The 27,475-nt window shown below is 35.3% G+C and overlaps 1 protein-coding gene across 5 annotated transcripts in view; it reads left to right on the top strand.

Moving 5' to 3' along the window:
* The window catches only part of ZNF277 (zinc finger protein 277), a 94,846-nt gene that overhangs the window by 52,984 nt on the left and 14,387 nt on the right, over positions 1-27,475 (top strand). For all 5 annotated transcript variants that reach the window (XM_045565116.1, XM_045565118.1, XM_045565117.1 and 2 more), the window contains 5 exons: positions 3,317-3,405; positions 3,688-3,770; positions 22,012-22,103; positions 24,717-24,827; positions 26,989-27,121. In XM_045565116.1, coding sequence (XP_045421072.1) covers positions 3,317-3,405; positions 3,688-3,770; positions 22,012-22,103; positions 24,717-24,827; positions 26,989-27,121 — 508 coding nt within the window. The remainder of the gene's footprint in view (positions 1-3,316; positions 3,406-3,687; positions 3,771-22,011; positions 22,104-24,716; positions 24,828-26,988; positions 27,122-27,475) is intronic.

The raw sequence follows: 27,475 nt of genomic DNA, 5'->3' as shown, positions 1-27,475 counted from the left end.
GGCTTTTTACCTGTCCCTGACTTCCCTTTTCTGCATTTCTTGTACAGATTGGTCCCACATGACACTAGAGACACTGTTGTAGAAGACTGAGTTTGGCTTTGAAGCCAGAGACTTCAGATACCAATTCTAATATTCTAATTGTGTGACCTTGTGGCAAGTAAGGGCTCATTAAGTGGTGGCTGCTAATAGTTGTTGTTATTATCATTCTACTCTTGCACCATGTTAGCCACCTATATGTACTCTCTGACATTATTAATATAGTTATTTTGACTTTCTCATTAAATGTTTGATGAAATGTTATTTTAGTTATTGTGTTAGGGACCATTATTTCTCTGGGATCGATATAAATGCTTTGCTACTTAAGTCTTATCTAAATATGTTACTTTTTCATAGTAATAACTATCATTTATTAAATACCAAGGATTTTGGACACTGTGCTGTATGTATATGCATCGTCCTATCTAATGATCAACAATTCATTTTACAAATGAGTAAACTGAGTTTCAGAAAGGTTAAATAACTTTAAATTCAGGTTCATATCTCTAGATGCAAAGTCCCCGCTCCTCTATTCACTATTGTCTTGAGTAGTAGAGTCTTTTAATACATCAACTATGATGGTTTGATCACTGTCTTAATTTAAAAAGCAAAACTGCCTCTAGCATAAGATATGTGTGGATAAGAGAGGGACAGTATTGACTCTTGATTAAAAATTAAGTGATTGATAATTCAAAGAGCAGTCTTGTTACTAGGATCCAAGCTCTTACTTGGTCATCTACTTGACGTAATTTCACACAGATACTTTTCTAAGTCTGTGAACATTTTCCAAAGGTAAGCAGCCTGTGTATTCAAGGAGTTATCACTGCCTTTTAATGGGCTGCAGACTCAAAATGGAACTAATGCTATAGAGGGCTGAATACTATTCTCAGTTTTGTTTAGAGGATATCACCAAGGTAGGCACTGTGGGACTGATGAACCCCTCTTTGGTGTATTCCCTACAGAGAATTTGGCCCTCTTGTCTTTTAAAGTCAGTAGCCCTCAGTCTAAACTGCTCCTAACTTCCCACCTAAGGACTGAAAGTTGACACCAGCTATTTGGGATTGTTGATTTGCTTAACTATGTAAGCAAGAGGTGCAAAGAAGTTCCAATTCAGAAGTAACAATCACCTGATTCCAATATTAATGAATCTCAGTCTCCAAGGCCTTCCATGTTTGGGTACTATCTCCTTGATCTTTGAAGAGAAGAAGCACATCATATACTTATTTTGTATCAGAGTTTCAAGGTGATAAGCACAAGAGAAGCAATTGCTAACATCAGTTGAATTAAAATCATGGGGGAGATTCTGTCTAGCAGAACCTCAGTTGCCCTCCTCAAATATTAATAGTTATCTGATTCTGCCATATATGAGTTTGATTAGTCATGAAAACAGATGTTTGTATATTTCCATTTAGAAGAACAATCTGCCTCTATTCTTGACATCTCTAATACAGGTTTTATGTTTTTTCATCCCTGTCACCCCTTTGTAATAGAAGATGTACTGATGGGAGAATAAGAAAAGGACTGGAAATGTCATTTGTTATTTTCTTAAGCCTTCTCTTTCTCCCTTTTTCTTCTCTCCCCAGGAGAGAAAAAAGCAACAAGTAGAGAATGGAAAAGTGGAGAATAAGAGTAGCTGTGTAGGATACTGAGGAGTGCAAGGTGCTGAAACTGGCCCAGGATGGCCAAGGAAATAATGTTTCAGCCTTTTGTAGGTACTTTTTCTCTTTTTGTCTGCTGTGATGGATCCAATATGCACTTGCCTTCTGCTTCTGAGACTTCTAATATGAAAACCTGTGTGTTAGCTATAGAGTAATGGTGCATATTTACATATTTGTGGTTAGAGGCTGAATAGGAGCTTAAGATTGTCATTTTCAGATCTCTTAGGATAAAATCAAGCACTGTTTTATAAGGAAAGGGTTCTTTTACTTACCCACCAAGGTTGACAATATGGTTATACATGAGAAGAAAGAACTAAAATATGTGGTTCTATTTTTATATATTATTTACTGACTTCTTTTCCTTACTACTCTATATTCACTCAGTATTGTCATCCCTTTATTTTTATTTTTTATGTTAGCTTATGTCATGGTTCTCTCTTTCTCTCAGACCTCTCCCAGCACAGATTTTTTTTTCTAATACATGAATGTTCTTTCTATAGAGCACCATGGGATTGGGGAATTAATGTTAAGGAAAAAGGAGGTAAAAATAAAAAGAAGACAAAGTTTTGAGAGTTGAGGGCTACTTAAAGAGCTTTACAGGAATCTTCAAATGTTCTTCTACCATATTTAAAACATTTAGTGTGGTCCTGCTATGTCCAAAACACTGTCAGGTGCTATATCAAGCAATTTAAAATGTCTAAATTCCTATTCTTTCCATACACTTCATCTATTTCAAGTCCCATAGTTTTCACAGGGCTTTGTGATTTTTTTAGTGTAAGTTACTTATTTTATCCATCAGTTGTGTAGCCTGATAAATTGTCACCTATAGAGTCAAACTTTCCATTTCCTTTCCATGAGGAAGAACACATTCTTTTCTTGGTACCATTTAATAAATGAGATTGCAATTGCCAATACAAAGCTTCTTAGATAAATAGAAAGGTGAACAGCTCATTGAATTCTGTCATCTTACTCCCTCTTTCATCAGATATGCAGGTCAGGATGTTATGCTTTTTTAAAAAATTTAGCCAGTGTGCTGCCTCTAACTCTGCTCATTAGATACAGGAATTGTAAGTTCAGCTATTTTTCCAAAGTCTGAATTTGCCTCGTTTCAGACAGAGTGTGGACACATGAAATTTTTCTACCTTGTTGTATAGATATTGAATTTAAACTGATTTTTCATTGTATTATTCTTCTGACCTCTGTTCTTTTGGTGTGTAAGATAATCACTACTATCTCTTTATTGGAGAATGTGTCATAGCCTATTTAATCACTGTTGCATTTAAAAGATACATAAATGTAGATGTTATTTCAGAAAACTTCATTATCAGATAAAAATATTTATTTTAACTTTTCTAAATAGCTTTATTGAACTTGGAGATGGTAAAGTTTAATCATTTTCATGCCTTTACATGGTAATTTCTTTTATTAAATATTTATTTCATATTTCTGCAATGCTCCACTGCCTTTATATTCACAAATTTTCTAGCAGTTTTCAGTTAACATTTGATTTGTTGCTTTGGGATAATTGAATGTTCTTATAAAATTCTATCATTTGAAAGAAAGTTGTGTCTTCTCACCACCCTCTTTTCTTTCTTTTTTTTTTTTTTCTTTATTGTTCTAAGGTACATTTTATATTGGAAAAAAAGGTTCACTGAACAACCCATCACAGATTTTTGTAGTGTGATAAGAATCAATTCCACAGCTCCATTTGGTAAGTGTACATCTTGGCTACTATCTTTTCCTTACAATCCAGAAATTCACAGGAATAATCTTACTGTCTTAAATCTTGCTTCTCACTTTCATGATAGATAAAATTAAATTGCTGTGTTTATTTTGTCTAACTTGAATAAAGCTAAAACAATTCTATACCAGAAGGAACCCTAATAGATACACACACACACACAGACACACACACACACACACTTTAAAAGGAATAAATCTTTAAAAATGATAAGTATGTTTTTTCTCGTTTATTTTTCTAATCTCTCAACAGAAGAACAAGAAAATTATTTTTTGTTATGTGATGTTTTACCAGAAGACAGAATTCTTAGAGAAGAGCTTCAGAAACAGAGACTGGTAAGAATTGTTTTCAAGGGCAAACAGCGTGTTGGAAATACATACAAAAATCGTTTTCGTTATGGCTTTTTTTTTTTTTCACTTATGGAAACTTTCAAACATGCACCAAAAAGTAGACAATACATGAAAATCTTAAAACAGAAAAAAATATACCCTTGGCTGAAAAGTTAGCATTTCGTGTTAAAAATGCAGAGATAATTTTTGGCTTTGTTTTGCTTCCTGGATTATCTCTAAAATAACAACAGAGCTTACACGTTTTAGTATAATTTTAGTTGCCTGACACATGCTAGGGTTCAGTAGTCGTGGAAAAATGCCCTCAGCTAAAATTGAGTTGAATTGATTAACCTTTTTTTCTCCTCTTCTCTGGAATGTGCTATGCTCTAGCATTTCTTTTATTCTCCTTTATGAATTAAGCATATGGTTTGATCAACATAGTAGTCTTTCTCATTTTTAGCCTTAACCATCAGCAGGCTAATTTGAAAACCTCAGCATCTTTAGTCTTTAAAAAAGATAACAGCACATACAAATATGAAAATTTTCATTGTCATTAATCAGAAATTAATTTTACCTTATTAATATTGTTTAAAAATGTATAGTTTCTCATTATTTGTGATATTACTTGAGATTGACTTTTTTTCCTTTAATGGTTTCTTATAAGTTTTCTTTGTATCTTTGGATTTGGCTAGATATATCATGAGAGAGATGGTTTAAATATTTGTGCTACATCCTCAAGAGATCTAGGAGGGAACTGAATTCTATGTACCATCATCATATAATTTAAGAAAAACCCCTGAAGCACATTTGATTTTGTAGGCATCCCAAATGGTTATTTCTCCCAGTAAGGGAAGATGATGATGCTGGATGTTGATTTATATGTTAAAAAAATTATGCTCTTTCTGTATAACAATTCCAGCGAAGAAACAGGACTTCCTGTTTCTCTTCTTTCCATATAGCAGTGTCTTTTGAAATCTGCAAAACAAGGGTGAATTTTGTGTCATATTTTATGAATTTTGTTTGCTTATATTTTATAATTTTTTATTTCCATGAGTTTTCTTATCTTTCTCTCAGTGGCCTCAATCAAGAATAATCAAGGTGTCATGATCCTAGTAGCCCTAAGGACTTCTTTATAAGAACTCAAACCCTGTTACTTCAGCCATTGCTATTCCTCAGCATGCAAAATCTTTACTGTATGTCTTCAGATAGACTCAGGTCCCTAAAACAATCTACATCTATAAAATTTAGATGACCTTTTTTACTTTGCAGTCTGACAAAGTGACAGATTAAGTGAGATTATGGACGCTTAAAGAAACACAACAGGAATGAAAATATAATTAATCCATACATGCTCATTGAATTCCTGCTTAACTAGATGATTATACAAAGAAGTAAAAGCAGAGCTCATATCATAGAAGAGTGTACAGTTTAGTTAGAAAAGAAAGACAATTATGTATTCTTATCTCAGTAATTTAGAGATAATCATAGTATATTTTATAGGGCTTATGAAGATTAAGTGAGATAATGCACATAATACACTTACAATAGTATCTGGCAAACAGCAAACACTCGATAAATATTAGTTGATAAAAATAACATGTGTCTTAATAATGAGAAGGATTTGGGTAGATAGTTGTCGAGAAGGGAGGAAAAATGCATATGAATCTAAACAGTCAAGATGTATTCAGGAAAGTTGAGTAAGTGTACTTCTGACTAAGGTAGAAAATTTGTATATAGGGAAAAGTATGAGATAGATTTGAAGAGGCAAGGTAGAGCAAAATTGTGGAAATCTTCAGTGCCAGAAACTTGACTTTTAAGTGATAAAGACCCATTAATGTGTCTTTAATGTGTCTTTGTTGTCCATTCAAGTGACATGAAGACAAGATAGTAAATGCAGCTGTGTGAAAATCCATTTAAAGCTGCCAAATCGTAGGGAAGAACAGACCAACTTGGAGATGTGGAAAGAAGCTAACAAAATTACTGACTCCCAGCCATGTGTCATGCCTTGCAGTAGGCCCTTGTTTCATAGCATCCTTTGATGTAGCTATTAAATGCCATTCTGTTGATGAGGAAACTGTGGCATAAAAAGATTAATTTGCCCTAGACCACATAGTGAATGAGAAGCAGAGCTGAAGTTTCAAACCAAGTGTGCCTGATATATGCCTTTTTAAGCCATGCCATGCCATGCCAGTCTAGTAATAAATAAATAATTTTATTTGGCCTGCCATGGGCCTTGTACTATTATTCTAGGCTCTGGGAATCATTCTGTCCTGGATGTTTATAGTCTGACAGGTCTGTGTAGGGAGGGGATTCAGGCTTGGATTAAAGTTTAGGGAAAGCGGAGGTGGTTTACAATAGCCTGCTGTTGGGAATTATGGCTAGAGGATGAAGAAAAAGCAAAAAAAGACTTACCAAGCAGCAGGAAGACAAGTTGAATTTGCCATCAGCCAGTTTATCACAATTTATGCTATGTAGTATGGAAGCATGAGGTTGATATGGGTGATTCGTCTTTGGGGTTGGCAATAATTATAAGCTCTACCTTTTTTTATACAGAAAGAGCTCTACAAATCAGTAACAGGCATTTCCAGAAAGATGTCTAAATCGTCAAATGAAACAAAAGTAACAGTACACTTTTTTTCTTGGGTCAAGTTAAGAAGATGTGAAAACAATAATACTAAATGGCAGCAAGAATATTAAGAGACAAGCGCTTTTTCAGCTGCTTTTAGGAATGTAAACTGGAATACCATTTCTGAAAGGTGCTTTGTCATTATGTGTTGGAACTGTTGATGTTTATGCCCTTGGCCCCTACTCTCCCTCTAAGAACTCACCCTCAAAGAATCATATACACAGAGGCTTATGAAGTCACTCGCTCTACCACAGCTTGCTTATTTTTTTCTGTTAATTATATTTTATCAAACAGTGCTTCTTTATAAATCAGAATTTCAGTCTAGCTTCTGGAATATGTAATTTAAACCAATCAGTCTTTATGGTAATTGGCTTATAATCTAGTCTATTTTTGAGTGAGTTCAGCTCAATAAAATCTCAACTCAAGTATCACACTAGAGTATTACTCTCACACGAAAGTATTAGTGAGTGTGGCAGTTGCTCACCTGATCTGCATTAATGATGACTTGCTTCATTCCTTAATATTTATTCTCTCATGTGGAACTCTACGTATGGCATTTAGTTTAAGTACTTTTGTATGGTTTGCTCTTAGTTCAAAATGACTTTGTAACTTGAGGGCAGGAGCTATGTCTTATATTAAAACATCCTTTTATAGCCCTCACTATACTCCTAAATTCATGTTGCTATTTTCCCCTAAACTTCATTTAAAGAAAAAAAGAAAAACACTTTCCACTTTCTTCACAACCTCACTGGTTTCTTGACATTTGTGAGATTGTATGTGTTCTCAGTTTTCTTTTTGAAGAGCTTGATTCCTGTATGACACTTACATGAATTTTTTCATCCATATTCTGAAGGGAAGTACAGAATTAGGAAAGGTTCTTAAGGTTTTGAATAGCTTGTATACCTTCTTCCTTTTAGCTTCCTTCTTTAAAAATTTTCCCTTGACCTTTGTTCATTTTTCTCTTATTCTCATCAGTCTACCTTAATCGCTTCCAATGGTTCTTTTCCCTCTTTTCTCTTGAATATGTGTATGTATGTTTCCCAAGATCTTGTCTTTCATCCAGGGCATGCACTTCCATAACTACCACTACTGTGCTGATGGCTTAAATTCTGGTGCTGCTGCAGGAAAGGCTGTCAGAGTAAATATTCATTCATTGAGTTCATTCACAGCTTTCATCCTGGCTCACTTCTGAACTCCAGATCTAAATTTCCTCATATTAAACTTTTCCATATGGATTTCCAGTAAGCATCTTAAGTTTAATATGCCTAAAAACTGAACTTATTTTTTCTTCTACCAAAACTTGCTGTGATATTTGCCTATTCTCCTTATATCACATAATGATACCACCATTCTCCTGGTCACTTAATTTGAAAATCACTGAATTCATCTTAAATCCATTCCTTTTTCTCACCCTCATACCTAAGTCATTTGTCAAGTTCTGTCAGTTCCACTAGTCCCACATCCATCCCACATCTTTGCAGTCCTAGTATCTTTTATATTTACTGTGTCTATAGACTCACCTCCTCAGTCAATTGACATTGCCTCTAGAATTTTTTTTTTTTTTTTGAAACAGAGTCTCGCTTTGTTGCCCGGGCTAGAGTGAGTGCCATGGCGTCAGCCTAGCTCACAGCAACCTCAAACTCCTGGGCTTAAGTGATCCTACTGCCTCAGCCTCCCCAGTAGCTGGGACTACAGGCATGCGCCACCATGCCCAGCTAATTTTTTTCTATATATATTTTTAGTTGGCCAGATAATTTCTTTCTATTTTTAGTAGAGACGAGGTCTCACTCTTGCTCAGGCTGGTCTCAAACTCCTGACCTCGAGCGATCCACCCACCTCGGCCTCCCAGAGTGCTAGGATTATAGGCGTGAGCCACCGCGCCCAGCCTGCCTCTAGAATTTTAATATTAAAAAATAAATAGCAGATCACGCTTTATTCTCCAGAAACCTGCTGTGTTCTTTATCATCTTCATATTTTTAAGCTTTTCTAGGCTCAAACCATATTTCCAGTGGTTTTCCCCCCTTTTTCTTTCAATTGCCTAGAGTCCAATTCATTCATTTATTCAACATACATTTATCTTGCACCAGACATCATTCTAAATGTTATTGATATAGCAGTAAATGAAGCAGGCAATGGTCCCCGTCCTTGTGGAGTTTACACTGTAGTGTAAACATCACATGTACTCAGTTATGTTAGGTACTTTCAGGACTCTGCTTCATCAACCAGGAATGCCAACCCCCACCTATATAAATATATATCCCTCAAGGCATTGCTGAAATGCCACAGTTTCCCAAAATGTTTCCCAGATGCCAACTGTCAAAATCAATAACCTCTTCTATTAACATTAACATACTATTTTATTTGGCTTTTCAATTATAGTTAGTTTTTTTAAAAATCTGTCTTCCTTCCTGGATTAGATGCCTCTTAAGGGTTAGAACTGCTGAATTCACTTTTGTATCTTCTCTGAACCTTGCTTATAAATATTAATATTAATATTAGTACTCATTAATATTAATATTAGTATATTAATATTAGTATTAAGTTTAATCCTGAAGTATTGGCTTGGTATTTCTATACAGCCATGTAGTCAGATTTCTCTGATTTAAAAAGAGATATAAAATAGCTGAAGTAGATATCTTTAATCACTGTATTACACTTTGCACTTCAGTTTAAAAAATACTCATGTGAGTATTTCAACTACAGGAGCAAGATGTAACTTAACTAAATTGGGGAAAGGGGAAATATGTAACCGTATGGAAGGTATTTGTTAATCACTATTACAAATGTCAGCTTGAGACATCATTCATGACAACTATAAATATTTTATGACAATTTTAACCTATATAGCAATTTGGTTCTCTGGAGAGAAACAGTGTTTTGTGTTTTTAATGATACTTCATATATCTCACCTCTCCCCACAATAAAGCAACAACAAAATGAAATTACATATCTCCCACTGAGATGATTTTTCTTCCTCCTGCCACTTTTGAGACTTTTAGTAAAGGATCAAATTATTATATATCAATCACCTCAAAGTAAAAAAGTCAATTTACATTTATACCTTTCTTGCATAATTCCTATCTTTTGTATTACAAGTTCTATTGCTACATCTAAAGTAACTGTTTCCCAAATATAAGATTATCTTTCCCATTGAATGTAGTATTATTATTAACAGTGCAAAAAAGGTCAAGTTAGCGAGAATGACCATTGAGTGATTTTCATCTTCAAATTGATTAATGTCTGAAACAATACTAACCTGAATCCTAAGATTTACCACTTTGAGCATCTTCAACAAGAAATTAAAATTTACATGACTTTTTTAAATATACACTGGATATAAAGAAGAAATCAGGAAGAAAATATTATTACCACTCTTTAGATGGAAAAACAAGGTCAAAGATATTAGGAAACATGCACACAACCATGGTTATATACTGTATTAAATAGGACGGGAAGCAACTCAAACTCCTGTTTTCCAACCCCAAGCAATCTCTTTCTAATTGTACCAGGATCCTTTATCAAGTTTGATTTTCCTTCCTAAGCAAATGTGATTTTTTCTAAATTGACATTTGTTAAAATTAATAAAAATGGATGAACAGTATCTAAATACACATGTAAATAAATAATATTCTGTTTTCATTGTTAAGAATATTTTTAAGAAAGTCTGATTTCTTATTATCTTATGTCAGTAGTAGATGGGAATTTCTTATTCCCTTGGGTCTAAGCTGCTTATATATATTTTTTAAACTTAAGATAGTGTGTTTCCAGAGTTTCCTCTATCTTTAGAGAAACATAGGACTATACTTGACCTTGAGTTTATAGAAAATATTTCCTAAGGCAGATAATACTATGCTGAGCCATGCCATGCTGATAGCCTTCTTTCTTTTTTAGTCAAAAAAATGGGTATTTTGCAATCTCCCATAGCCACCTACTGAATTTTCTAAAGTCCTTCTCTTCTTGCCTAAGCTAAATTCCCTTATATCTTTAATTTAATACAAATAGGAATATGGCTTTTCTAGTTTCTCCTGTGTTTAACTCTTATATTTTTTTTATTCTGTACTTCTACCATTTTTCTCATTGTCCATGTAAAGGTTTAAATTCATGTAATTTTTTTTTCTCTCCCAGTTCATCTTTTTAGATGTTCTGTCTCTCCCATACTCTTCAAAACTATCTCAGTGAAGCTCAAAGTAGCAGAAAAATACTCTTTCTATCCTGTGTAGCAAACAGATGGTTGTTGCCTTTATCATTGCAGTTTCAGAAATGGTGGGAGGTACTGATGTCTTTCAAGAAGGTGAGATATTAGTCAGATCAAATCTCATGGATTTGGGGGAGGGTATCATCATCCTGTTAAGAAATTTCTCTGACTTTTTTGTTTTACTTCTTTTTCAGTCATTGACATGGGTGGTCTTTCCTCATTTATTTATTAAGACCCTTAATATTATCACAAAGTTAACTTCCATCACCTCTCATAAAATGCTGAGAAAAGTGGATTTTATTGATTTTTTTTAAAGACACCATGAGGTACCATTGATAATCCTTACTTTAGCACAGTTATTCCTGTCTTCTACATGCAGAAGTATATTTTTGTTTAAGTATCTTGTATGAGTACATTGCTAGCATAAATTCAAATGTTCCAGTAATCAGATCCTGGCAAAAAGAACAGTCTTTCCCAGTGCTATCCAGCACTTTTTGACACTTAAAAGGGAATTCTTTGGTTGGGGGGAGTAGCTTTTTGCCTGACTCCTGGTCAGAGGACTTCTAAAATATTTAAGTAAGTTGCAGACAGATTCCATTTTGAAAGTGATCAAAGCTATACATCAATATCTGTATATAAAATTTATTCGTGTTTTCATTTTACTTTGCTAACCAAACTTGTCCCTTGATCCTTAAATTAGTGGAAATTTGCTGACCTTTTTATACTTTAATTTCTTTATATCAAATGTTACATCAGATAGAATAAAGGGTGTGATAGATGGTGGTTTTTGGAGAAGGTGATATCTGAGGTGAGTCTCTAGAATGGTGCAAAGAAAGCTTTGAAAATGCTTTTGGAAGACAAAGATATTTAGAGTAATTCAAATGGTTGACTGAAATGATTTAGGAAAAATTGCCATTTGTGGAGGATTAACTTTAGGTATCAGTTACAATGTTTTGGAAAGTAGACACTCAAAAGTTATATTGATTGGTTAATTTATTGGAAACTCCTTTCTCAGTGGGTAGGAAGATTTAAACCTATTCTGAATTCAAGATTATGACCAAAAAGAAGTCATAGATTGCAATGCCCAGTAAACTCTTAGTTAACCTTTGTGAAAGTTTTGCTGAATATATGGCATTTGTTTTAGCCGATTGGAGTATCCAAGTCAACTGTTTTCACCAAAAAACAAACAAAAAAGCTTTCTCTCCTATGTTATTTTAAATTCATTCACTCATTTTTGTGGTGGGGGGTTGGAAAATGGGAAATGAATAGCAAAGAAACATCTTTGGTCCTCCTTTTTATCACCAGTGATAGATGATGTGTACCACTCTTCCGTGCCTTTATGTCAGTTCCTCAAAGGAATGCCAGTCCAGTGTCTCCAGTGCTTGTATTAACAAGCTCTGAATGTTCACACTCTTAAAGAGAAAAAGCTCACCAGCATTCCATATGTATTAGGGCCTTTGCCATTTGGCACGCATTCTGGGTTCTGATATTGTAAATAAGTCACTTCAAAAGAAAGCTAGTACTTTGTGATTCATTTGTATCAGCAGGACAGACCTTTTTCTGCATCTGAATAATGAAAATTTTAATTTTTATTACTTTCCTTATAAGTTCCAATTTTGTTGACCATCCACTATTTCATTTTCTACCCTAAACTTTTACTGATGGCTGAAAACTTAAGAAAATCCTAAATTCTAATGTTTCAGAACTGATTACTCCTCAAGAATTTTTCTCCTCTGAGATTCCTGAAGGCTCATGTTTTTATCCCTTATCTTGGGAGGCTCTTTTATAATCTCAGCACTTAAGCAGAAAGTAAATGCACTCTGGATTCTTACTAGTCCCTAGACATACAAGGGGAGCACAGTAACCAAGGGGTGATGCTATAAGTCCCATCTGCCTCCTTTTCCAGCCATCTGTCCATTAGGTTGTAGCCACACCTACCCCATCTTTTAAAGGAGCAGACCTTCATTTTCATACCTTTCAAGTATCTTAAATATTTAATTTAATTTAATATTTAAATATTTTAACACCAACTACATGCCTATAACTTTTTTGAATGTTTTAAGAAAAGCATGTTGCAGAACTTGGTTGACAAACTACAAGTTAGGCTCTCTCAGGCCTGTCTTTACATCAGCCTTTATATTATACCCCACAACACTAGTGCACACTCAGGTACCTTCTGGAGGAAGAACTCAGGAATAATGTTATATTATTTCTCAGCATTCCTGCCCTCTACCCCAGCAGTAGCTGACCTCACCTTTGTATCAGTGCAGGATTTGGGTCCTTCCCCTCAGCACCTTATACCTTTTGATTTGTATGCTAAAGAATGGTCCCAAGAAATAAGCTGGGTTTTGTGCCTGTTCACCATCAAATCTTGTTGGTATCTCTTTGCCCTAGCCCCAGTCTTTCTTCTAAGAACTTGGAAGAAACCTGTGGAAGAGATAGACTCTTTGTGTCTAGGACTCCCAGGGATTTAGCCTTTAAGAATTCTTTTAAATTTTGGTTATTTTCTTCCTACTTTTGCCTTTTCCTCCCATGCTCTGCCAAAGGTGAAAGAAATAGTTCATGTGTCCCTGTCTTTCCTCAGAGAGCCTTAACCCTTTTGGAATTCAGCTTTTCTGGTTGCCTTGTGACTTCAGCTCCTTAGACTCAAAATAAGTTATGATTTTTTTTTTTTGGATTATCCAGCTTTTTCTCTTTGTAAAGATGTTCTCTTGTGTCTATCTTTATCCTAAGCAGAAATGGAATTCCTCCTCCCCCTGCTTTATTTTAATTAGTATGTTAGTGATTAAGTGCTACTTTTGGTTAAGGTAGATGCCTTTCCTCCTCCTTTCATGGAGTTCAAAAAGATACATATACATACATATGTATTTGTCTACTGAATTAAGTATAGCTTAAACAGACAATTGATCCTTTCAACTAGTTGTCATAAATAAATTCTAAAACCTGTTATTATTGTTTGGTATTCATTCTTCATCTTTTAACTGACTTACCAATGACAATTGTATCAATAAATTGCTATATTTAGTTATGTTCATAGACATTTTGCCAAAAATTTGTCTTTGGAGTACATGCCAGCAAATTATGTCAGTCATTGCCAGGTGTTCTTTGGACTATTTTCTGACACCCTCTCACCCGATCGGGGCCAGGCACCTGGTAACACCTTACTTAAAATTTAATCCATGTTAAAAACTGTATCCCTGTGTCTTCAGAGATAAGGGTGTTTGTTTCCTCTGGGTATTGGGAGGGCACCTCTTGAATGAAGGTTTTATGATCTGCTTCAGAGGACAAGGGCAGGGGGGACATAAGAGTGAATTTTCTGTTTCTGCTGTTTTGGCCAAAGTGCCATATTTGCGAGTAGCATGTCCTGGACCCCATCGAGAACTATGCAGTTTTTATAGAAGCGTATCAACCCTGAGTGTCTCCTGTCTTCTGAGCCCCATGATTCTATATCCATGTGAGAACTTAGACATGGAAAAGGGCAAATTTAAGATTAAAACCAACGAATACTTTAAAAAACTGTGTTCAGGGAAGATTGTTTGAGGAAGATCACAATGTTTCTAAATAGTCTTAAACTGTCAGCGTCCAGTCGGTAGAGAACAAACATCTGTACTGCATCATGACAACCCTTACCCACCCTCTGTACGGTTTCCACTCAGTTGGGAGATGTGCTTTGGGATGAGAGCTTGTTCCGAGGATCTGTATGAGAAACATCCCTATGTTGTTTGGTTTATCTAAGTATAGTGTCCATTATATCACATAGTGTACTTATGTACCCACAGTGACTCTGACACCAACTATCCAGAGTTAGGCCAGACTTCATGGTTTACAGACATAGTCCTCCACAAGACTGTCCTTACTTCAAACACCAGCCACAAGCTGGGGGTTCCCCAGGCTACCTTCACTTCTGACTATCTGTTTACAAATTCAGAGGTTCCCACTGCTCCCCCAGGTTCAGTAATTTGCTATAATGACTCAGAACTCAGGAAAGCACTATACTTATGATTACAGTGTTATCATACCAATAGGATACAAATCAGAACAAGTCAAACAGAGAGACACATAGGGTGAGATCTGGGAGATTCCCAAATGCAAGACTTCCATCGTCCCTAGGAATGCATTGCCTTCCTGGCACTCAGTGTGTAAACAATACCCAGAGTAATGCCAACCAGGAAAGTTTACTGGAGCTTTAGTGTCTAGAGTTTTACTGAGGCTTCACTGAATAGGGATGATTGACTAAATCATTGGTCACATGATTAAACTCAATCTTTGGCTCCCCTCACTTCCCAGGAGGTCAGACTGATATGTGGCTCACTAATCACAAGGTTGGTCTTTATGGCATAGGCTCTTCCCATCCTGAGTCATCTCATTAGTATAAACTATCAGGTGTGGTCTAATGGCCCACCATAAATAGCAAAGACACTCCAATCTCTCAGGAAATTCCGAGGATTTATAAGTTAGTTACCTCCCAGGAACAGACAACAAAGTTCAGCCAAATTCTCCACATCAAACCCTTATGTGATCTGTTATCCTTTTCTACCAAAGCTGAGAGCCAAATTTGGGGCCCACCTTTAGGTGTGAATTTGTGTGTGTGTGTGTGTGAATACATATGTGTTCTTTTATTTTTTATTTTCAATTTATGTGCCTATCCTATCTTATTTTTTTTCTTTCTTTTACTCCATTTCTATGCTACATTGTTTTATAGCCGCCTGAAACACTTACTAGAACAAGGTGGCGGTAAATAAAATAATCTCAAATACCTCAGAGATAACCCATAGCTCTGGGAATAGAGAGCAGGAGAAATAAGAGATTCTGCTGCTTTCCTGTGGAGCCTTTGGGCCACTGCTGTAACTGTAGTGGGGGGATTTGTTGTCTTCTGTCCGGGCAGAGTGCCACTGGGCTCCTCGTCTGAGAATTCCTGGCAGGTTCTGCTGTGCTGCTGCCTTTGGGCTAGGTTGGGAAAGAACCCAAGGAGTATACTATTTTCTGTCATAGCCATTCGTATATCCATTCACCCAGGCAACTCAATTGTAAATCTATTACTTGTTAGTACCCATAAAATGGTTTTGATATCTATAGTTAATGGCATTAGCCTTAGTTTTACTTTCTTGTGTTAATGCAAACTATTTCCATTGGATTTGGCATTTTAAACATCAGTTTGTTGCTTCCCTATGTATAAATTCTTACCTAAATAATCATTTTCTAAACTGCTCTTTCCTAAATAGGCTGATTTTTATAATTTTCAACCTGACTCACATTTTTTTCTACCTATGTCAATCCCCTATGACTATTTGGAGTGCCATCTGCTATACCTGCTGTTTATTAATGTTCCTTCTGCTTCTAGCTTATGAATAAAGATGAAAGACTATGCACTGACCCCTCTGCTAGCATACTTGACATTTTATACCAATTAGAAAAACATACAGCTTGCCATTATGACTCTTTGCCTGGTACATAGGCTGATCTTGTATTCTAACAACTGTGGTTTTTATCCAAGCCTATTTTATAATGAAAATTTTATCTAATTTCATCAGCTGCTTTGAGCAGCTCAAACATATAACATCTACAACATTCTTCCTAGTATATAAAACCTAGTCTAGGCCGGGCATGGTGGCTCACGCCTGTAATCCTAGCCCTCTGGGAGGCCGAGGCGGGTGGATCGCTCGAGGTCAGGAGTTCGAGACCAGCCTGAGCGAGACCCCGTCTCTACTAAAAAAAAAAAAAAAGAGAGAGAAATTATCTGGCCAACTAAAAATATATATAGAAAAAAATTAGCTGGGCATGGTGGCGCATGCCTGTAGTCCCAGCTACTCGGGAGGCTGAGGCAGTAGGATCACTTAAGCCCAGGAGTTTGAGGTTGCTGTGAACTAGGTTGACGCCACAGCACTCACTCTAGCCCGGGCAACAAAGTGAGACTCTGTCTCAAAAAAAAAAAAAAAAAAAAAAAAAAACCTAGTCTATAGCCCAGAATAAACCTAAAGTATATAACCTAGCATAAAATTTTTTTAGAAAAAATAAAATCACAAAGTTGATGGGAACTTTTTGTTCCTAAGTGACTTCAAACAAATGCCACAACTAATTCTATCAGATACCAACTTTTACAGAGGAAAGAAAAAGAGAAATGGGGTGGGGAAGGGGATAGAAAAGGAGGGGGGAAAAAGGAGAGGAGAAAAGGAAATGAACAGAAAAGAAAAAATATTTTTCTTGACTACCGCTTCTACTCAGTTTCTTCCTCTATGATGCCTGATCAGCAGCTGTCAATATGTTTGCTACAGAAGAAGGAAGCACATAATTTAATGCTTAGTTTTGTTTCCTCACATCATAGCAGTTAACAGCAATGGGATTAAAGGTTTTAGGGCCTACTGATGATGTGGCTGTCTTCTACTTAGACTCCTTCTAACAACTCGAAGGATTTGAGGAAACAGAGCCATAGGAAACACAGCGACAGTTATTGTGTACAGTTATTGTGTTCAACAGTTATTGTGTACCCCTGTCTATAATGCACAGTGAGGACTACAAAGATGAATAAAACAGTTCTGCCTTTGGTGAGCTTATGATCTAGTAAAATACATTTTGAATTGATTACATAAAGAAAATACCATTGACAAAATTTTATTAGCAGTCGTGCATATATTTTGGAAGACCATCATTGAGTTTGGAAAAATTTTTCTTTTCTTTGCTATGTACTATAGCCTGTGTCCCAGGCTGGTGAGTTATTTTGTGATTTAAGATTTAGAGGCAATGCTGGGCTCAGTGGCTCACACCTTTAATCCCAGCACTTTGGGAGGCTAAGGCAGGAGGATCACTTGAGGCCAGGAGTTAAAGACCAGCCCAGGCAACATAGTGAGACCCCCATCTCTACAAAAAATAAAAAACTTAGCCAGGGGTAGTGACACATGGCTGTAATCTCAGTTACTCAGGAAGGTAAGGCAGGAGGATCACTTGAGCCCAGGCATTCAAGGTTGCAATGAGCTGTGATCACACCACTACATTCCAGCCAGAGTGACAAAGCAAAGTATTGCCTGGATGCTACATGTGATTTTGAAATTATTATTAATTTTCTTAGGTGTAATAACAATGGTTATATGTAGAAGAATGTCCTTATTATCAGGAGAAGCATGCTTAAGTGTTTAGGAGTGAAGTGTCAGGATGTCTACAACTTATTTTCAAAGGGTTTAGCCAGAAAAAAGTGTATAATGCACAGATGTGTGTGTGTGTATGTTTGTGTGGAAAGAGAGAGGGAGAGAAAAGAAACTGGCAAAATATTAACCATTACTGAATGTAAGTATTGAATATAAGAATGTTCACTGTACAATTCTTTAACTCTGTTGGTGAAAATTTGTATAATAAAAAAATAAGAGAAAAGCTACCAGTCTTATTTAGCTTCCTATTTCACTAATTCATTTAGCATGTCATGACATAATTATATCATCAAAGCCAATTTCAACGAATAAAGGAGACCTCCTTAATTTATTGAATTGATTATAAAGGGATAAGGAAAGCTGTTTCAGATGTAATGGTTGTAGAATTAAAATAATTTTTATTTTCATATTATTTATTTTATGTATAAGTAAAATTGTATCAAAAGTATATATGATATATTTGGGGGTCTTATTTTTAAAAATAAGGAGAATTTTATATTTATTTTTATATAAAATGTATATTTCCTATATATTTTCATAAAGTTTACTTCATAGAGTAAACTTTAGTAGAGTGGATAGGAGGGAAACCTTGATAACATTATTTCAATTCTTAATACTTTTTTAAAAAATAAAAACAATTGTGTTCCACACCGATACACTTAGTTTCCCTAATTGTTGGATTCAGTAATTGTCACTGTAGTTCATTTCCTCATCTTGACTTGCATCTTCTACTTTGCTCAAAAAGTCATCTTAGTAATGAACATCTCTTTATGCTTTTACGATATATACTTATTAAAAATATGTATATAGTATTAAAAGTAAAAATTATCTTTTAAAGTAAAAACCTATCCCCCAAATCTCTACCCATGGCGATGTATAATTCTCTGTATGTCTGTATATTTCTAAAAATTGACAGTTGTGAGTTTTTAAAAAAACAAACAACTTTGGGGCTTTTAAAATCATAACATAAATTTGTTTTCCTAGAATAGTTTATATATACAGTAGGCTATTATCTTTAACAAAAATCTTATCAGTTTACTATTGCTGTGGGAAGCTCTCCATTTTACATTATGTATGAAATATAACTCATACAAGTTCCAATCCTATGTCAGTAAGGGATAATCAAGTGTGTTATAAATCCTCTCCTTAAAGAAGGCCATTTTGATTTTCAAGGGAACATTCAGATTTGTAGTGTGTACATTGTTGCATGTGGGGTATAAATTTGGTTGTCATGTATTTATTGAGACTCTAAGATGTTGTGTGAATATGGCATAAAGGAGCTCATTTTCTATGATTAGAGATGGTTAGGGCACAGTTTTCCTGAAGACCAAGCAATGTGGGTGCCAACTGAATGCTATAAACTATAATGCTATAAATGGTAAAAACAAAAAGGAAGTATTACTTGTAGTGCAGAATTGGTCTGGGACAGTTACTTCTACAATCACTTGTAGAATGTTTCAGAGGCAATTTAGAGATCACCAAAAACTGAGTCCTTGAGAAGTGATATGCCCAAGGCCAGATTGAGAACTAGTCAGTCATGAAAATGGGACAAGAGTGCCTAAGTCCCTGTCGTTTGTTCTTTCCACTTACCACACAGATGCAGCATTTGAACTGACTCCTACAGGATAAGGGTAGAGAATTCTAGTAGCAAAGATGGGCAAAAGAGGAAACAATTAACTCCTGGCCATTGAGTGGCTTAAGAAATCATAATAGGTAGTTGAGAACTGCTGTTGAGAATAATACACAAATAAATTATAGTGTGTGTTCTTGCTTTTCTCTATAACATATAGTTATATGGGGAAGCAATGTGAAGCCTTTTAAAAACTTAGGTTAGAATCAGGTACAGAACATTCTGAATGCCATGCTAAAGATTATAGATTTTATTCAGTAAAAAACAAGGAGCCATTAGTGTGTTCCTTAAGCTTTTATTGAGTACTAATTCTAGTTGTTTCCCTTCCAAATATAGTCATTACATATTTATAGACTAATTTTTTAAAGGTCCATTTACAGATTTTGTCTTCCATCCCTCTGGGCATGTATCAAATAAACATATTTTTAAAATGTGTGTACAGGGAAAGTCTTCCCTACAAGTCCATCCATCTGGTATCTGGTAACCTCAGTAGATCCAAATTGCAGAGAATCTAGAAATAAGAAACATAGCATGCTTACCAGATGAAAATAACTTTCATAAAGTCCATTCAAGAAAGATACTGGAAGCTACTTTTTCTCAGGTACCAAACATATTAATATTTGACTTAATCTTATTCTTAGAATTTGATTATCTGTTTTTCTTTCTTTCTATCCTTTTCTGGGAGTCCCTGTGGTTTTATTCTAGATTAAGGGAAAGAACAAAGGTCCAAACAAAGGATAGCAAACGGAAAGGAGTTATAGATGGGGGAGCCAGTTAGTGGATAGAGAAGGAGACCCACTAACAGTGATTAAAAGTTTCAGTAAAATAAAAGGAGATCAAAATAGACGGCCATAAAAAAGACAGAATAAAATCAAACCAGGAGAGCACAACAGTTTAGTCATTTGCAGTGGCAAAGAGATTGTGAAAGTAAAACATATTTGCATTGCAGTACAAATTGGTAGTAATTGTTCATAACAAGCACCCTGTATCATGTAGGACAGGCTAGATTATGTCTTGAATTTGGAATGAAGAGAAAACATGAGAGGTGTCTTAGAAACCATCTTGTATAAAACTTATCCCCTTAAATACCAAATTAAAATTTCTATGATCTAGAAAATCTATTTATCTAGTGTATACTCTTCATTTGGTTTCAACTTCCCTATGTTTAGAAAATACCCCACCAGCAGAAAACTCGTATTTTTTTTTTCTGTCGAGGATCACAGCGCTGTGCTATTATCTAATGCCTGAAAATATATAAAATATATGAAGCAATTTTTTTTTATGGTAGTTTGCTATGGAAGGATAAGTCTGATCTCTGTTATTCCATCAAGACTGAAACTAGAAGTTCACTGAATTGATTTTCATCATGGTAGTTTCTTAATTTTTTTCTTGAATAGATTAATATTTCTAAATGTTTGGTGATGCATTTCTAGAAATGCCACATGGAATTTAAGATTCTAGATACAAACTCATTTTTATGCTGTTCTATAAATATTTATAGAATCAACAATAAACTTTATGAAGTTCCTATTTTGAGCACCAAGTTATAAGTGGAGAATAGTATACAGATATAATGACAGCATAGAGACTTCCTTTTAACTTCAAAGACTTTTCATTTCACTTCAGAAAACAAAACAGACGACAATTACCAAAGAGATGGAATGGGTAATAATAATATCAAACATTTAATGATTTATATACAGTTTAAACTCTACATACATTATCTGATTTAATCCTGTAAACAATGCTGTTAGATAATACTTTTATTTTCATCTAAAAATGAGAAAACTGAGGATTAAAGAGGTTAAATAAAATATCAATTACAGGTGACAGCCAGATTTCAAATCCAGATCTCAATATTTCAGAGCCTAAGCTCTTAATTGTGGTACTGTAATCAGAAATGGCTGCATGATAGAAATGGGAATCAAGTTGAATCTCCATATACAGATAAGAGTGAAAAAGCAAAGGGAAATAAAATGACCTCAAGGAAAGATAATGTATAGACCTACCCTGATTAGAGCAGGATATTACCACAGCATATTTAAAATTATTTGAGTTGAAGTGTAACAAAATAATTTTGCATGAAAACAATGTTTAAGAAAGTTCTTCTAACAGCAAAAATAAACAGCACAGATGTGATGGAAGAGGGATTGAAATCAGGGAGACCCTTTAGGAGTCTTATTTATGGTAGTCTCATAATGACTGAATGAAAATTGGACTCGGTGATGACATTGTTGTTGGTGGAGAAAAGTAACATGAAAGATAGTTCAAGTGAAAAATTGATCATAACTTGATTAAAAACTAAAAATTAGGGAAATGAGCAAGTCAGAGATCCCACCACATTTTTGTTTTTGGAAGAGAGTGAGTGAGGATAGGAGATGACTGACAAAGAAAGAAGGACAAGGTAAGGAAGGATGGTAACACTGTTAACTTTAAGTGTCCTACGTAGCTAAGTGGAGTATTTTGTAGTCATTTAATGGTACAGACTTAGAGCTTTGATGCAAGGACAGAAATGGAGAAATTTGAAATATTGACAACTTTCATGTATTCCCTTTGTGTTTCCACCCCAGCTTCCTCTTATTCAAACTGTGACATTTTTTATTAGCTAACTGTGCGTTTATTAAAGATGATACCATAAACCTGTTTCTACTTTACAGAAAGAAATTCTGGAGCAACAGCAGCAAGAACGAAATGATACCAGTTTTCGAGGCATTTGTATGTTTTGCAATGACGAATTCCTCGGAAACAGGTTTGCCATTATGCATCTTAAATGTTATTGTTTTTAATCTAAAAATTCATCAAAACATCCATAACTATTGGTTATGTAAATTAAGTTCAGTAGGTTGGCTCAGGACCCTTTCATATGTCAGCAGTACTTTTTAAAAAAAATATCCCTAACATTAAAGATGGATTGTGGTTGCTCTAAACAGAGTAAGGGGATAAATTCTTTTTTTTTTTTTTTTTTTTTTGAGACAGAGTCTCACTTTGTTGCCCGGGCGAGTGAGTGCCATGGCATCAGTCTAGCTCACAGCAACCTCAAACTCCTGGGCTTAAGTGATCCTCCTGCCTCAGCCTCCCGGGTAGCTGGGACTACAGGCATGCGCCTCCATGCCCGGCTAATTTTTTCCATATATATATATTTTAGTTGGCCAAATAATTTCTTTGTATTTTTAGTAGAGACGGGGTCTCGCTCTTGCTCAGGCTGGTCTGGAGCTCCTGACCTTGAGCGATCCACCCGCCTCGGCCTCCCAGAGTGCTAGGATTACAGGTGTGAGCCACCTCGCCCGGCCAGGATAAATTCTTAAGATGCCAAAAGTAGATTTACGTTTACTGTTGCAGGGCTTTTAAAATTGGCTGACAGGCAAGACCATGGCACTAAACTACTACAGATAGACCTCTCTATACTAACTTGTTTACTCTAAATCTTTGGCAGTTTTTGATTTTTCACTTTTAGATATTAAAAATGATAAAGACCTAAAAAAGAATTTAGGGGATTGGTAATTCTATCACCAGCTCCAAGTGGTTCAAAATCAACTGATGCACTACAATTCAGTTCTGGCACTAATTACGTGGAATTAGCATCAGACTCTACATGTTTAAAGACTCTAGCCCACAACAAGACACCCGCCATAAGTTCAGGCAGTCCCTAGACTCCCCAAACTTTTAACCGACTGGCCCCAAAGTCAGAGGTTCCCACTGATAATTTCATGCGTTTGATAATTTGCTAGAAAGACTCGCAGAACGTGGGAAACCACTGTACTTACGATTACAATTTTCTTACAAAGGATACAGATCAGGAACAGTCAAATGAAGAGACAGATAGTGGCAAGCTGGCTGAGGCTGAAGGTCTTTCTGAGTCAACCCTCTTGGATCCCAGAAGCTACTGGGGTTTGCCCAAACAGTGTCTGAGTGACTGGGAAAGCCTCCTAACTCATGTACCCTTTGAGCCAACCACTGGCTTAACTCCCATCTCCTAACTTACAGACTCTAGATGCCAGGTTTTTAGGCCTCAGAGAGGTTGAAAGTAGGACTAGGTTCCCATGAGTATATCCAGTGTGGCTGTTAATGGCAAGAGCTTTTGATCCCACATAGCCTGGGTATGAGGGAAACCTCCCAACCCACCTGTACCCCTTGAGCCAGCTGTTATTTCTTACAGCATCCAGGTACAATCTAGGGTCTAGATCTTTATCCTGGAAGTCCTAAGCAGAAATAACTGTGGCTTGGCCACTTTAGGGAGAACCTCTCTGGATCCAGAGGCACTGTATGCTACCACAACATGGCCTTGGGCATACGAGAAGCTTTCTAACCTGCCTCACACCCCCTTGCCACCCACCCCACTTCCTGCAAGAGGCTCCAAGTTCTGCATTCATCTGAACTATTCCACAGCCTAAGCCTTAGGCCTAGAGCCCCTGGGAAGGACCTAGCTCTGACTGGGCTACCTGTGGGAGAAGCCTTGTGGGCCCAAAAGGCACTGTGAACTACCCCAACAAGTAACATTAGCAAGTTATCAGAAGTAGTTAAGCAGTTAGACAAATGGGCATATTGTATTAACCGCAAGATTAATAAATGTATCTCCTACATAGTTAAAAAAGTCAACAAACAGTTTCTGAAATTTTTTGAAAGAAGGTTGCTTTATTTCACTTTCTCAAGGAAAAGAAAAACACTAAAACCAATTGGGGCAAGTAAGTGTCTAAATAAGCTAGATAAAATAAACTATATATCACTATGCACAGTCTATCAATGGTATGTATACTAATGAGTTTGTAAAAACTGTCATCTTTATTTTATGAGCTAAAATTATAATAAAAGCTTACACATACTCTTTTCCTATGTAAAAGTTACATAAAATTAAATTTTCACTTTCTCCATAAACTAATCAACATGCTGGTCATCGAGTTTCCAGGTTATCATAACCCTTGCATGTAATTAGAACTGTTAACTAACTGTGGGTTCCAGGTTTTTGTCCAATGATAAACTGGCTAAATGTCTATGATCCCAGGTCATAGCAGCTCATATTTCTGGTAGACAGTTGCCTCTTAGTCTTCACCATGATGAATTGGAAAAGTAGAAGTACAGTTTATTTAGTTGTTTAAGGGATAGAACCTGATTCTCCTGTAGAGTATAACCCTGTCCAGTAACAGGTGGTAGAACAAACCCTGGCCTTCTTTTACAGGATTGATAAGACTGTGGGTGAGTTTACATACTTCATACCATGTCAGTCTTTCTTAGCTCAAATGTTTGTGCCATTGTTTAACACTGGCTTATACTTCTGCTTAGTGATTTTATTATACAAATGCTATTCCTAGCCTGATTTGTTCCTAAATGATTTATAAATAATATAGATTGCTCAAATTTCTTCTAGATCTGTTCTGTTGAACCACATGGCCAAAGAACATGCTTTCAACATTGGATTGCCAGACAACATTGTAAACTGCAATGAATTTCTGTGTACATTACAGAAAAAGCTTAACAAGTAGGTATTGTTTTATGAAACATTGCCTAAAGCTGTTTTAATCTTGGACTCTGTTGTGATTTTTTTTAAATTAATAGTCAGAAGTAATTAAAGAAATGGAAATTTCTCTTGTTGGAGGAATTTACATTTTGTATGACAATCCTTATTTTATCTAGATCATATTGCCTTTTAGTGTTTTTTAAATTTTAAAAATAGACTATGTGTATGTAGGCCGGGCGCGGTGGCTCATGCCTGTAATCCTAGCACTCTGGGAGGCTGAGGCGGGCGGATTGTTTGAGCTCAGGAGTTCGAGACCAGCCTGAGCAAGAGCGAGACCCTGTCTCTACTAAAAATAGAAAAAAAATTATACGGACAGCTAAAAACATATATATATATACACACACACACACACACACACACACACACATATATATGTATATGTATATATATATTTAAAGATATTATTTAATAAAATAAAAAAAAGAATATGTGCATGTAAACAAAACAATATACATACCATCCAGCGTAAGAAATAGAACATTATTAAAATGCCTTTGAATTTCCCCATGTGCCTTTCTCCATTAGTATTTCTTAATTTTGGAATTATAGTTCCTTTACTTTTCACTGTACTTTTTCTGCATATTTAGTAATTATATTGTCAAATTGTTGTATGTTATTTAATTTTATGTGAGACCTAGTATGCTATATGCATTCTTCTGCCTTTTAGTTTTCATTCACATTTGTATATAATAACACTCCATTTTCCCAAGGTCATATTTTGGCAGTCTTGGGTATCTGGATCTTAGCCTGTTGAAACAAAGAAGAAAATTCTGTAGGTCACCAAAATGGCTTTCAAAAGTGTATCCACTTTTCTTTCCAGGAAAGGGCCCAAGACTTTTTCTCTCAGAACCCAGTTTTAATAGAATACTAACTAACAAGTGTGGTATCTCAACCCACAACATTTAGAGCAATACCATTTAAAAAAATAAGTGTCAAGTGACATTGATCAATTATGAAAAGTTCTTAACTCAAATTCTGATATCAGCACTACGGTAAAATGAGTCCCTTCACCCTTTTGTTAAATGACCCTTTGTTTATAAAATAAGACCAGATGTGCTTTCTAGCAAGATTAGCAGTAATGAATATCTGTAAGCAGCTTATCACCTATAAATTGTTTACTATGAAAGAATATACTATAAAAGAATATTCTTACGCCAAAGAGTATATTCTATGTCGTAAGAAATAGATGAAAGGATATTTAGTAGAGATTAAAAAGAATTCAAAATTGAGACAATAACAGACTTCAATCATTGGAAAGTTTTCATGTAAAAGAGATTATACTTACTCTGTATGGCTTGAGAAAGTAGAACTCTCTACTTTGCACTGGGTAGAAGTGTCTACTGTTGAGGTTAGTTTCATGAAGACACTTTGTCAGTAATCTATTCAAAACTGGTAATCACTACTTCATTAGGTAATGAATTCACAGTCAGTGGAAATATTTGAATAGAAGGTATGTAAAAATGATGCATTGTAAAAATGATACCACTAAGTAAGTGGTAGCTGTTATCGTATTATTTTATTCATATATACAAATAAAACACCTACCACACATACATGTTCAATAAACATACACATATGTGAAGTTATAAAAACTCTCTAAAATGTAGGCATTATCTTCAGTTTAGAAATTGGAAAATGTCAACAGAGAGGGTAAATAACTTTACGATGTTCCACAGCTAGTCAGCACTTAAGCTAGGAATCAAACTCTGCAAATCAGCTCACAGGATATACCAAACCAGGTGCTAATTTTAGATACGATAGGAGCAAATCAGTGCTAATGATCATTGTAATTAGTTGAAGAACATACCTACATCTTCATTTCAGAATAGGCAATTTGATTAGTAAAGCACTAAAATAATTTTTGGACATTAGCTGTCTTTGTCACAGTTTTAACTAAATAGCCAGGTTAGCCAACTTAGCCAACTACAAAATAGACCATATCGTGCATTCTACAAAGCCAAATGAATAAAGTGGGGGGGCGGTGATTCTGATAAGGGTGGTGTATCCCATTTGAAGATTCTCTGTGACTTAAGATGAATAAATATAAAACTCAATAAAGGGCTATTGCAGCAATTATCCAGGAGACTTGTTTAATTTATCAGTGTTTGTATATTTCTTTTAGTTTGCAGTGCTTATACTGTGAGAAGACCTTTAGGGACAAAAATACACTTAAAGATCACATGAGGAAAAAACAGCATCGTAGGATCAATCCTAAGAACAGAGAATATGACCGATTTTATGTCATCAATTACTTGGTAAGGCTTTCTTTTCATAATTTAAAATTTGACTACAACAGGGCAAACAAAATCTTTCTAAGGGCCAACTAATATTTAAATAAGCAATTAGTATTATGCAAAGGTCGAAATGTAATTGAGGGGCACATTTAAGTAGTGATTAGCTTTAAAATAGTTTACAAAGCATTTGATTTGATTTGTCTTTTATTTGGCAGGCATTTATGTAGTAAAAATGTCATGTCTCTAGAACTCAGTGATCTTGACCAAAAAAAAAAAAACCAGCATTTGAATATCCACCTTCCCCATTTATGTATTATCTATTAACATGAGGCTAGAGACTTCTATATTCTATTCAAAAAACATTTGTTGAGCACT

Source organism: Lemur catta, chromosome 11, assembly GCF_020740605.2.
Source record: "Lemur catta isolate mLemCat1 chromosome 11, mLemCat1.pri, whole genome shotgun sequence".
Lineage (NCBI taxonomy): Eukaryota > Metazoa > Chordata > Mammalia > Primates > Lemuridae > Lemur > Lemur catta.
Note: the sequence above shows the minus strand (reverse complement) of the source record. Positions and strands in the feature narration are given on the sequence as shown.